The 13,127-nt window shown below is 40.1% G+C and overlaps 6 protein-coding genes across 6 annotated transcripts; 3 read left to right on the plus strand and 3 right to left on the minus strand.

Annotated features, from left to right (window-relative positions):
• Nucleotides 1-910: 910 nt before the first annotated feature.
• On the minus strand, nt 911-3,223 carry LOC122322856. The gene is made up of 2 exons (XM_043216292.1): nt 3,176-3,223; nt 911-1,352 (listed from the first exon to the last, which is right to left on the minus strand). Exons 1-2 carry the CDS (start codon nt 3,185-3,187, stop codon nt 951-953), a joined length of 414 nt encoding a protein of 137 aa, XP_043072227.1. The 5' UTR covers nt 3,188-3,223; the 3' UTR covers nt 911-950.
• Nucleotides 2,781-7,054, plus strand: LOC6569534. Its single transcript, XM_043216290.1, has 3 exons — nt 2,781-2,824; nt 6,260-6,740; nt 6,811-7,054. The coding sequence occupies exons 1-3, from the start codon at nt 2,819-2,821 to the stop codon at nt 6,957-6,959; spliced, it is 636 nt and encodes a 211-aa protein (XP_043072225.1). The 5' UTR covers nt 2,781-2,818; the 3' UTR covers nt 6,960-7,054.
• LOC6569533 (TM2 domain-containing protein CG11103) lies at nt 4,939-5,942 on the minus strand. The gene has a single exon (XM_001995428.3). It carries the CDS (start codon nt 5,881-5,883, stop codon nt 5,233-5,235), a length of 651 nt encoding a protein of 216 aa, XP_001995464.1. The 5' UTR covers nt 5,884-5,942; the 3' UTR covers nt 4,939-5,232.
• Nucleotides 6,997-7,438, minus strand: LOC6569535. The gene is made up of 2 exons (XM_001995430.2): nt 7,374-7,438; nt 6,997-7,318 (listed from the first exon to the last, which is right to left on the minus strand). The coding sequence occupies exon 2, from the start codon at nt 7,304-7,306 to the stop codon at nt 7,073-7,075; it is 234 nt and encodes a 77-aa protein (XP_001995466.1). The 5' UTR covers nt 7,307-7,318; nt 7,374-7,438; the 3' UTR covers nt 6,997-7,072.
• A 350-nt stretch (nt 7,439-7,788) lies between these two features.
• LOC6569536 (glyoxalase domain-containing protein 4) lies at nt 7,789-9,994 on the plus strand. The gene is made up of 4 exons (XM_001995431.3): nt 7,789-7,979; nt 8,883-8,932; nt 9,050-9,156; nt 9,223-9,994. The coding sequence occupies exons 1-4, from the start codon at nt 7,884-7,886 to the stop codon at nt 9,831-9,833; spliced, it is 864 nt and encodes a 287-aa protein (XP_001995467.1). The 5' UTR covers nt 7,789-7,883; the 3' UTR covers nt 9,834-9,994.
• Nucleotides 9,995-10,694: 700 nt separating this feature from the next.
• Nucleotides 10,695-12,589, plus strand: LOC6569538. Its single transcript, XM_001995433.2, has 3 exons — nt 10,695-11,254; nt 11,627-11,925; nt 11,985-12,589. The coding sequence occupies exons 1-3, from the start codon at nt 10,880-10,882 to the stop codon at nt 12,457-12,459; spliced, it is 1,149 nt and encodes a 382-aa protein (XP_001995469.1). The 5' UTR covers nt 10,695-10,879; the 3' UTR covers nt 12,460-12,589.
• The last annotated feature ends 538 nt before the right edge of the window (nt 12,590-13,127 follow it).

Consider the following 13,127-nt stretch of genomic DNA (forward strand, 5'->3'; position numbering starts at 1 on the left):
GCTTTGATTTCCTGGGTCCTGAGTCCAGTTGGCCGATTTCCTCCTTGATGGTGGCGATGAATAGTTCCGCCTGTTGCTGCCGCCGATTTGTATGTTGGTATGCTTTTATTTTATTATTTTATTTGTAATTTTTACTTTTGTTTGCTATTTATTCATTTTACATTATTTTACTTTATGTATAATTACTTCATAATTTTTTTACAAGCAATTTATTTGAATTTCTTTAAAAAAAAAACTTGTCGCAGCGCATGCGCACGCGGTCCCTTTTTTTCTTTCTTTTCTCCTTTTTTTCTTCTTCCTTTCTTTCTTTTTTTCCCCCCTTTTTCTTCCTATTTTTCTGAAGATGGTCCCCCATTGATATCCCTCGCCTATCGATCTATCTGCCGACCATAACACCACACTACGGTTTCGAGGTTCATTTCAGAGAAACAGGAGTGCAAAAGGAGGCTATCTTTGCCCAACGTATGCCATCGTCCACACCCTGGGATTAAGAGCCTCATGCTCTACCGACTGAGCTAGCCGGGCTCACACTGCAGCTGTAGGCCACATCTGTGATTTGGCCAATCGGGAACTCCAGAGGTACGCACATACATCCAGTACCAGTCTTTAGCCTGCCCGTTCACCAATCCATGGAAATCCCTCAGTACATCTGACCACGGAACTTGGTACAGTGACTGGAGATGTTCCAGCCGGAAGATAAATTCCGCCACCGGCATTCCCTTCGGGTCTCCGTCGAAGATCAGGCCCCACCTTCGGATGTGACTGCTCTCCTGCCTCGTATCCCCGATGCTCGTGCGGTTTCCTTGATAATGTCCACTCTCATTACCCGTTTATTGCATCCAGCACGATACGGGAACTTGTCGTTGTTAGGCTTGTTTCTGATGTTCCGATTCCAACGCTCGATTATCCACAAAAAGGTGAGTAGGTGCAGGTGGCCGATTAATTCTCGCCTATCTCGCTTCTTGTGAACTTGCATCGCTTCTCACTTTGTCCACTTTCAGGGATGAGACTACTTCCCTAATTTCTCGCATGAAACTTAACGTGCTGGCCTCCATTGTCTCTTTAAAAGCGCTCAATTCCTGCGACAGCGATGCTCTGTAGGTCTTGTGCGCTTGGGCTACCGCTATAGCCGACTTCAGCTCACTGGGTAGCTCCACTTCGCTCCTGGTTTGTTGCGTTGATGACGGGGTACCCGCTACATCGTCTCGGCTACGCATTCCGACTAGAGAAGTACTCTCCATTTCTTCGGTGGGTTTGGTATTTTGTGCACGGGTAGTTGGACGCATTTTCTCTTGCTCTCTATCCCTCTGAAAGTCCCCGCTGCGCCGCACTTTCCTCGACTGCCTGAATACCCCTTCGCTCATGTGATTCTTAATTTTCAATATGTTTCAACATTCAACAAAAAAAACGTATAATTATTTAACCCACAATTTTCATAATTATATGTATATAGATATGTATATGCATAAATATGCCTACGGAAAATAATTATCTGTACTTCTATGTATTAAATAAATAAATAACCAATAAATAACTCAAACAATTATATTATAAATATTTGACTAACCTAATCTCTAAGTCAAAATTGTCTTGTAACAATAATGCTGAGAACTAAGCTATCACTGAAAATCGACTTATCACAACAAACTAACACTCAAAATTCATACTCAGCACTCTCGGAAATGCAATTTAAACATTAAGATGGGTGAGATGAGGGTAACACCGTATGACGCCACCTACAGGTAACAATCGGCCTTTTCTCCGGCTCACGGACCAGTTAAACTTCACTTTCACTACTAATGATAATTGAAAGATGTTCCTTGACCAAATCGGCAGGACTACTGTTTGTGGCAGCGATGGACTCAGCATAGTAGGATGCTCATCCACGGTCCGACTAAACATTCCTCCTACTTGTTGGTCAAGGCCACCTGTTCAATATATGAAAATTGTTAATACTCAGAATTTCAAGTACAATCTCCTGATTATTTTAATTTCTTATCCATTCTTTTTTTTTTTTTTTCATGCGAGCATCATTTGTTGCTACAAATGTGCTTCGCGGTGTTGTTTAAATAGGGTGACATTTGTTCTTATGTCAGTCTAGTTTTTCAATTGGGCGCCATTTGTTATGCCTTGCCTGTCGTAAGCACCAATATATCGCTCAGCCGGCTAGCTATCGGCTCAGGGGTAGTTCGACCGCGATATAAAAAAAAACAAATATTTCCATCAAACCAGTCCGCTCGCTGCTGTGCTGGCTGTGTGGATGTTGTACAGCCTGCGTGTCCCTCCCTTCCTTGTGATTCCTCCTCTAAATTTCCTGGAGAAATTCCCTTTCATAATTATTTCTTTCTCGTTTGCTTCTTATGCCCTCATCTCACCCAATCACATTGATTTACCACATCATGTTCCTTTTTTCAGACTATTTAATTTACAATTCATATGATACATGTAACATCGTGATCCCTAACCTTTTTGTTGGCCAACACTAAATTCGCTTATATATATTTAATACAATTTTATCTATCTACTTAATTTAAAGCTTACAAAACATTTATGTTTTTTTCTTTTCTATTATTTGGCTTTGAAAGTGCGCATCACTGATTGACAAAATGAGCATCACTATTGCCTTGGTTAGGGCCGATCAGCTGCCTTTGGCTCACTCTGCCGCAATTAGGCGGGAACAAACTCACTGATGTGTTGGTACAATCCGAGTCGTCTCACGGTCTCCGGGCTTTGATTTCTTGGTTCCCGAGTCCAGTTGGCCGATTTCCTCCTTGATGGTGGCGATGAATAGTTCTGCCTGTTGCTGCCGCCGGTTTGTATGTTTGTATGTTTTTATTTTATTTATTATTTTTACTTTTGTTTTCTATTTATTTATTTTACATTATTTTACTTTATATATAATTACTTCATAATTTTTTTATAACCAATTTATTTGAATTCCTTTTTAATTCCTTCTCGCAGCGCATGCGCATGCGGTCCTCTCTTCCCCTTTTTCCCCCTTTTTTTTTCCTATTTTTCTCAAGATGGCCCCCCATCGATATCCCTCGCCTATCGGTCTATCTGCCGACCATAACAATGTACAATATGTAAAAATTTTGTAGTATTCCATTGAATTTAAATTCGTTCATTAAAATTATTTATATTACATTTTATGTTTAAATCTATTCCTGAATACCCCTTCGCTCATGTGATTCTTAATTTTCAATATGTTTCAACATTCAACAAAAAAAACGTATAATTATTTAACCCACAATTTTCATAATTATATGTATATAGATATGTATATGCATAAATATGCCTACGGAAAATAATTATCTGTACTTCTATGTATTAAATAAATAAATAACCAATAAATAACTCAAACAATTATATTATAAATATTTGACTAACCTAATCTCTAAGTCAAAATTGTCTTGTAACAATAATGCTGAGAACTAAGCTATCACTGAAAATCGACTTATCACAACAAACTAACACTCAAAATTCATACTCAGCACTCTCGGAAATGCAATTTAAACATTAAGATGGGTGAGATGAGGGTAACACCGTATGACGCCACCTACAGGTAACAATCGGCCTTTTCTCCGGCTCACGGACCAGTTAAACTTCACTTTCACTACTAATGATAATTGAAAGATGTTCCTTGACCAAATCGGCAGGACTACTGTTTGTGGCAGCGATGGACTCAGCATAGTAGGATGCTCATCCACGGTCCGACTAAACATTCCTCCTACTTGTTGGTCAAGGCCACCTGTTCAATATATGAAAATTGTTAATACTCAGAATTTCAAGTACAATCTCCTGATTATTTTAATTTCTTATCCATTCTTTTTTTTATTTCTTTCATGCGAGCATCATTTGTTGCTACAAATGTGCTTCGCGGTGTTGTTTAAATAGGGTGACATTTGTTCTTATGTCAGCCTAGTTTTTCAATTGGGCGCCATTTGTTATGCCTTGCCTGTCGTAAGCACCAATATATCGCTCAGCCGGCTAGCTATCGGCTCAGGGGTAGTTCGACCGCGATATAAAAAAAAACAAATATTTCCATCAAACCAGTCCGCTCGCTGCTGTGCTGGCTGTGTGGATGTTGTACAGCCTGCGTGTCCCTCCCTTCCTTGTGATTCCTCCTCTAAATTTCCTGGAGAAATTCCCTTTCATAATTATTTCTTTCTCGTTTGCTTCTTATGCCCTCATCTTACCCAATCACATTGATTTACCACATCATGTTCCTTTTTTCAGACTATTTAATTTACAATTCATATGATACATGTAACATCGTGATCCCTAACCTTTTTGTTGGCCAACACTAAATTCGCTTATATATATTTAATACAATTTTATCTATCTACTTAATTTAAAGCTTACAAAACATTTATGTTTTTTTCTTTTCTATTATTTGGCTTTGAAAGTGCGCATCACTGATTGACAAAATGAGCATCACTATTGCCTTGGTTAGGGCCGATCAGCTGTCTATGGCTCACTCTGCCGCAATTAGGCGGGAACAAACTCACTGATGTGTTGATACAATCCGAGTCATCTCACGGTCTCCGGGCTTTGATTTCTTGGTTCCCGAGTCCAGTTGGCCGATTTCCTCCTTGATGGTGGCGATGAATAGTTCTGCCTGTTGCTGCCGCCGGTTTGTATGTTTGTATGTTTTTATTTTATTTATTATTTTTACTTTTGTTTTCTATTTATTTATTTTACATTATTTTACTTTATATATAATTACTTCATAATTTTTTTATAACCAATTTATTTGAATTCCTTTTTAATTCCTTCTCGCAGCGCATGCGCATGCGGTCCTCTCTTCCCCTTTTTCCCCCTTTTTTTTTCCTGTTTTTCTCAAGATGGCCCCCCATCGATATCCCTCGCCTATCGGTCTATCTGCCGACCATAACAATGTACAATATGTAAAAATTTTGTAGTATTCCATTGAATTTAAATTCGTTCATTAAAATTATTTATATTACATTTTATGTTTAAATCTATTTCGATGAACTTAAACATATAGACAGATAAACAGATTTCTTTAAGTGGTATTATCAGTTTACAATTTATTTTGTAGATTTCATTTAAAAAGAATTGGGATATTTATATGTACATGTATATATTGAGCTTAGGTACTAAAAGACTTCATACTCAGAGATGTCCGAATACGATGAATATGTGTATATTTACAGGACTTTTATTACTTAGTATTATCACAAAGGCACATATGTATATTCGTTATGATTAAACATAGGGATTCCAATTGCTGCCGTCCTCGGGCAGCAGGTTATTCGTTATCAGCAATATCACATCGATGATCCACCAGACACCCACGCCGCCCATCGTCAACAGTTTGCCCACTGCGGTGCCCGTTTGTCCCAGGCAGAAGCGGTCCATGCCAAGGAAGCCAAGCAGCATGCTGTATATCAATGTGGTCACAAAGTAGTGATCCGTGTAGCGCACACACGGTACACCGTCCCGAAAGAAGGTCCTTGCGCCATAGCAATCGATGTCGGTGTAGACCGTGCACTGGACTCTTGTGTGCTCAACATCCGCGTAGAAGGAGCCACCGAAATGCAAACAGCCGTAGCCTTTCTCCTTCCATGCCGTCTCATTATTTCTATGATCGATAGGCTCCTTGCACTCCAGAAAGTCACGCGGCAAAAACGAGCACAGCACATTAGGCCCGAGAGGATTGAAATTGGACGATGCTTGGGAATTGGTGCCCGCCTGTGGCTGGGATTGCGATTGTACTGGCACAACGGATTGCACAGCTGTGCCCGAGACTACAGTTTGGGGCTGCTCCTTGTCGCTGCGCGCCTGTATGGCTTGCGTGACGGGATTAACGATTAGAAACGATAAAACCACGCTGTACACAATCAGTTTTCGCTGCATTGTTTGGTTTTTACAATATACTGCTACTTTTTGCACTGCTACTAGAGATAAGTGACTAGTGCACCAGAATAAACATCGCATTTATGCTCGATATGCAAATATATCGATATAACGATATATATATCTTGATGCGCGTTTCTATTAACCGATAAATATGAATAAAACACAAGGATAATATTTAGTGCATCCCAATCCAAACAATAATTAATCACGTTGTGAAATATTCAGGGGTTTTATTTAAGATATGAAATGTCGATTGATTCTATATTGACTGTTGTTAATTAAATATAAAAAATGAATTACATGCAAATATAATTTTGCACTTACATTCTTTATAGTCCACTGTTACATATTGAAATTCGAATTCTTCGCACAGGATTGTTTACAGTTTCGCAGCGAATGTCAGATTTTGTTTGTACGAAGCATCATCAAGTGGGAATCTAGTGTAATGGATATATTTGAGAATATTTGCCGCACTTGCGGTAACGACTGCTTGGAGGCCATGCACATATTCTTGGACAGTGTTTTGGTGCTGGAAAAGCAAGTGCCGATTTCGGAAATTATATTAAAATGTTTGCCAGCGTCTGCGTCGCTGCCGCCACTGAACAATGATGATGACTTTCCCAAGCAAATATGCCGCGTCTGCATCAAGAAACTGACAATGATCTACGAATTCAATACGAAATGGCTGGCGGCCAACAATGAGTTCAACGTGGCGCTCAAATTTGAACAGCGCCGGAATCGTTCCCGCTCTCAAACGCAGTCGCAGTTTAATCCGCCCCAGTTGCCAATGAAAGCCAAGCCGGCTGATGCGGCCGGTAATGTTACTGCAGCTGGTCAAATGGTGGTTAATGAACGTAAGTTTTCTTTTTTAAGAGATTATTAATTTAATATAATTCATATATGTTTGTTTTATTTCTTTTATAGCTAGCGACTTCATTGAAGATGTGAATTGTGAAACTGAGGTTAATTATCGGTGTGCCTTTTGCCCCGAAGGCTATTCCACGTTTGCTGCATACAGGATGCATCACAAAGCCATTCACCGGAATTGTCAATTCGTCTGCTATACGCCATAGCATCTGCATAAACTGAACTGAACTCATAGACACATAATTTAGTTTTGTTGTACTTGGCTATTTATATTGCGAAAAAAAAGAGGATAAAGATCGCAGTTGCACATCATTTTCATTTAATCATCTTCATCGGTGCGCACTTTCTTGGCACGCGGATCGTCGTGACGGAAGACAACGTAGCTCGTCTTGTAGAGGCGATTGTCTCCATCCTTGGCATAGTAGTTGGCCAAGCCAATTCCAGCCATAAAAATACCAGCGATGGCCAAAGCGGAGCCGCCAACAATATCGGGTATCTCGTTCCAGGCGCGCTTCAGCAAGGATGTTGTACCACGGGCAGTGGGTGCGGACATTGTGGGCGTCTTCTGCAAATAGTCGGTGTTTGTTGAATTATGCAATTATTTGGTAATTTCGTTATACTTATTGAAAATACGCGTTTCAATTACACAACAAGAGCAAGCCAGATGTTTAGCGATGTGCTATTTTTGACTACAATATCTATCGATGATATCGATATGTGATAGTTATATTGTGGAAAAATAGCTTCAATAGCTTATGTGATTTGAATTCGCGCGCCCAACAAAAATTGCCACTTTACGCTTATCGATTTGAATTAATTGTATTTAATTTTTTTTTTGGCGAACAATAACAGCTGTCATGTAAAATTGACAACAAATTTATGAAAAATCAGGATTAAATCTTGAAATTAAGACGTCAAATATTACAAAATATGTCGATTGTCCGGTAACAAGTTGCACTGCTTGCGCCTCATTACTCTGTTAACAGTTTGCTGGACACTTAACAGAATTTACTCCTCACTGAACATATTCACAATAGATTCAAGTGCCAGCACCGCCCATCTCTAATTCAATTCATAAGCTTATTCATAATTCATAACATCTTAAGGTTTCACGCAGCGACAAAAACAATATGACAGCTAAACCAGGACGCGCCCTACACTATGTATTCAAGATTGGCGATCGAGCTAAGAATGCATTTTTCTTTCGCAACATTCTGGGCATGCAGGTGAGATGAAAGCCTGAATCCCGGCTAAATGCAAGTACATCTACATATATATGTATATGAATATAAACACTAAGCAGACAGTATAGTAGAGGCGTCAAATCGACAACAAGTGCGTCAGTTGTTTTCTGAGTCTCTATCTCTGTCTCTGCCGAGACAATGATACCCACTAGACAAGTGTCTTTAGAAAGCAGAGCTACAATTGGCAATTCTACCTTGCAAAATATGAAAGTAGATTCTGTCGCATCAATTCTTGAAAGATACTCTAATCCAATCTATTTCAAATCTACAGCAATTCTTTTTTCTAACGAAAAATGGAAATCTTAGAAGGGGTATCATTGTCTCGACATGCGAAATTTGTTATTAGAACAGCCGTCTGCGCATTGTGAGATGATCCCGCTGAAACCTACACTTGTATGTTTCCCGATTCCGTGTGACCGGCGACAAACAAAGAATTGTTTGTCGAGACAAAGATACCCTGTTTTAGATTTGCACCATACATTTTGAGGGCTTCGGTTACAAAATTGGTTAACAGTTAAACCACCCCACTTTACATATATATCTGTAAGTATATAATGTATGTATTGATTATTACTAAGACTAAACAATCGCGACTGAATCATTTATCTAAAAAACAATGTGATTTGGCAGCACAACTGTGAAATAATCGCTTAGAAAACTAATTTTAGATAAGCAACAAATAGCAACAATGCAAAACTGTTCAGATTGATAAATTCTATACCCTTGGATATGATGGAACTATCTTCGATCCGTTCAAGTATATACGTATATATAGTCTTTATCAGCAATTGAGTTGATATAGCTATGTCCGTCTGTATGTCGATGAAACTTGTTTGCGGGTTTTCCTCGCTTTCATTTTTTGTAATTTTTATTTTTTATTGTTAGGTTTTGCGCCATGAGGAATTTAAAGAAGGCTGCGATGCGGAATGCAATGGGTAAATACGGATCAAGTTTCAAGATATCTTTATATATATATATATATATATATATATATATATATATATATTAATATTAATATTAATTCATATTAATATTATGAACTTCCTGTGCAGACCCTATGACAATCGTTGGAGCAAGACCATGGTGGGATATGGGCCTGAGCAGTCGCATTTCGTCATTGAGCTCACCTACAACTATGGCGTTAAGAGCTACGAGATGGGTAACTGCATCCAGCACTCAATTTGTAAATAACAAATAGTTGTGCTAATCACTTATGTATTTGCAGGCAATGATTTTGGTGGCATAACCGTACACTGCAAAGATATATTGGCACGTGCTGCTCAGCATTCGTATCCCGTTGGCAAGCAATGCGAGAGCAACGTGCTCACATCGCCAGATGGCTATAAGTTCTATATTGTTGATGTGACGCCCACTGTGGCGAATCCAGATCCCGTTCAGCAGGTGGAGCTGCATGTCACTAATTTGTCCGCCTCGCTCCAATACTGGAATGAGCTGCTTGGCATGAAGATTGTCAGCGAGACTAAAGAGTCCGCTTGGCTCAACTATGGCGAAAAACAAGCGAAGCTGCGTCTCACTCATTTGACTGATCCGCTGGATCGGGCCAAAGCATACGGACGCATTGCATTTGCCATACCCGCATCAACTCAAAAGCCATTGTTCGAGTCTGTGCAGAACGCTGGCGGCACCATTTTAAAGTCACTGATTACGCTGGATACGCCCGGCAAGGCATCCGTTACGGTGATAATTTTAGCCGATCCCGATGGGCATGAGATATGCTTTGTGGATGAGGAGGGTTTCTCTCAGCTGTCACAGGTCGAACCTGATGGCAATGCACGGCTGGACAAGTACATTGCTAAGGATCCCTATCAGGATTAGGAACAGACATGAGCCATGCTATAACTTTTTCTAATACTTCAACATACAAATTATAGAATCGTGTTTTTTTTTTTGTTTTGAAATATGTATACAATTTTGATAATGTTACGGTTGAGGGTACGAGTGTGAAATATATTTACATATGTATATTTAAAGTAAAATGTGCAACTTTTTAGATGTAGCCAATCGGCCAAGCAAGGGTTGTAACACGCCTGATCTCAATCGTATCGAGAATGGAGATACCCTGTAATGTTGTATGCATATAAATATGTTTTGTTTGTTGGTCAAAGCATTCTGGCAAATGTTTATTATGAAATTTATTTTTGAATAACATTCTAAAACGATTTTAGTTTCGTTTAAAACATTTTCGCTTTTAGCTGTTTTCTATTTCATTTTGTTTTACGTGATTTATTTTGGAGAGTTTTACATTTAAAATCACCAATGAGCGACATTCAGTTAGATCCATCTGTGATAGTGCTTAAATTGCCACCGTGGGATATAAATGGTTGGTCCTCGCAAGAGCGTCGCTCGGTTTACCGGAACTGGGCGCTGAGATATGCCCAGACACGTAATTTTACAGTCGCAATGCATTATTTTGATAAGTGCACCCATGATATGGACAACAATAAGACATTTGCGGCCTTGTGCATGCGGAGTAAGTTTAATCGGGAAATAGCACAGCCGCAAGAGGCACTCGAGGATAGCAAGAAAGCCGCTACGATAGCATCAGGGAGTGCCTTAGTCAATCTGCAGATAGCCGATTGTATGATCTCAACAGGTTTGAGGACAACAAGCTGACGCTGCATAATAATGTGCGACATAAAGTCGGAATGCCCAATTTACAGTTTGAATAGCGTCTGCTGTGTGTCAACAATAATTTCCAGGATAATGTCGGCGCTAGTGTGGGTCCATTTTTTCTCAAACACTCGTCCAAAATTAGTTCCATCCATGGTGAGATACTGAAATCCACAGCGCTAGTGGAGGCAATTCCTCACTCAAAGATCACTTCGTATCAAAAGAAATGCGAGGTTGAAAGTGTAGTGGTTATGCCGGCCGAGTTAATTTCGCCATTGGATGCGGCTCGACGCCAACGTAAAACGAAAATCTTTCATCAAAACTATCTAAATGGTGCCTGGAAAGCACTGCGTCAGAACCCCATTGTTCTCTTGGACAAATATTACAATTTAGCCAACGAACGTAAAAATTATTTAAGTGCTACATACAAGCGTGTCCAAAAGTTCACTCGAATGCTCCACGCACGCAGTCCCATCTACAATGCGGTCCATCGTCGCTGCAGCAATCCAGAGGTCTTGGAACGCTTCCATCTGACAAACATATATCGCATTCAGTACCAGACGCGTCGCAACATGCTATCCATATTGCGAAATATTCGAGACCTACGCGCCCAGAACGACACTGTGGTGAGTTGTCAGTGGGTGGATACAATATGAACAGGTTGCTTCTAGTAGCTAAGAAAGAAGAGCGTTACTCAAAAAAGTACACTTTTTGTGTACGGTTGCCAACTTTCCATTAGACATGGGTAAAAGGGTATAATGAAAGGGTCTCCGACCCCATAAGGTCTATTAGATATTATTGAACAATCAGATCTCGGGGAGAGCTGTAATGTGGCAATTTAACTGGAAATTATTGTATAATCGAGCTCTCTCGACTAGAGCATTCTTATATGTTTTGCTGTGGTTCAAAGTCTCTCCCAGTCGATTTCTCTCACTCTTACTTAATGAAATAAGTTGAAAAATTATTATTTTGATATTCCGTGTTTTTTTTCGGTGTAGGGCCTGCGAAAACTGGTATCGAAAGTAATGGGCGACTACAATGTGCTGAAGACGAGAAGGGTAAAGCCGTGGCAAATGAACTTTATGAACGAGGTTTATAATCACTTGGCACTGAGCTTGTGCGAGAACTTTCGCATGCCGACATATAGGGTGTCCCCATACGATAATGACGCAATGTGCCGTCTACTTGGAGTTCTGTTGTGGAAACCTGCCGAGCCCCAGAGCATTGTCTTTGGGAATCGTGCCACCTACGCCTATGAGGATGCCGATACTGCCTTCGAAGAGGCCAAAGTATTCAGGTAAGTTTCCAGCAGCTATATATCCATTCTATTATTGCTTCTGCATGCTCATCCGTTAGGCGGACCATAAATGGTCTTTCCAAGCGTTTGCATTTCGCCCGTCTGCCGATGGAGCGTAGCTATCTGTTGCATGAGCTAGCCGACATCCATTTGTCGCATAATCATCTAGTGCAGTGTCTGGACTATGCGACAAGGTCCGTCGAGGAGGCGGCGCGCAGTGCCAACATCAAGATCTGGGAGTTTCTGGCCACGATGTTGCAGGTAAAGGTGCATGCGATACTCGGCAAGTACGAGCGTCTGGCGGATGTTCTCAATAATGCCTACCGTTTGGCCATGGATCTCAAGGCCACCAATCTGTGCACATTCATCGAGTTCTGTCGCATGCTCAACATGGACTCCATAACGCTGCGTAAAATATCCATAGTGATGGCTAACAAACGGCGCCAGAAAATATCAAGTCGCTCCAGCTACAACACTTTATCGCCGGAAACGCCGGATGCGGATGTGGGTGTGAACGCAGTAAATGTGGCCTAGTGGAGCGAGTGGTTGTACGACCGTATGACCCTGCGGGACTTCCCCGTACACATAGCAGAGTGCACCAATCGCTCCTCGAAGCCAATCACTGTCGGAGACAAATATTATTATTATTTTATTAAAATTTCTAAAAAAAAAAATAAAAATTATGAAAAAAAAATCAAATTATGCAAAGTTCAAATCAATTTGTTTATATGCAGAAGAAAGAAGAAAATTACAACTAAAATGAGTATATACATTTATTAAAAACATATTCGTATGTAACAGGCAGAAGAAAGCATCTCCGGCTCCAGAAGATATCTATATGTATATTCTTGAACGTGAACAATTGTCGCGTTGGTATAGCCTTATCTATTTGTCCGTCTGTATAAACAGGCAGATCTCAGAGACTCGTGCTCGTGTATTAAGTTTATTTAATATTATCGATAACTGATTTCGTGAATATCGATGCTAATCGATTTTCGATGGCAATAAAAGCTATAATTTTAAAGGCACGTATACATAGTGCCTGTCCCGACCATAAGAAGTGAGAGCATTTCCATGCATGCTTACTGAAATGTGAAATTTAGAATTTAGTTTTTTTAACAGGGTATATAGTAGTGAGCTCCCTCGACTACAGCATTCTTGCTGATTGTTGTTGCACGTAAGCTAAACTTTTTACCACATGC

This window comes from Drosophila grimshawi, unplaced genomic scaffold (genome assembly GCF_018153295.1).
Source record: "Drosophila grimshawi isolate 15287-2541.00 unplaced genomic scaffold, ASM1815329v1 contig_848, whole genome shotgun sequence".
NCBI classification, from domain to species: domain Eukaryota; kingdom Metazoa; phylum Arthropoda; class Insecta; order Diptera; family Drosophilidae; genus Drosophila; species Drosophila grimshawi.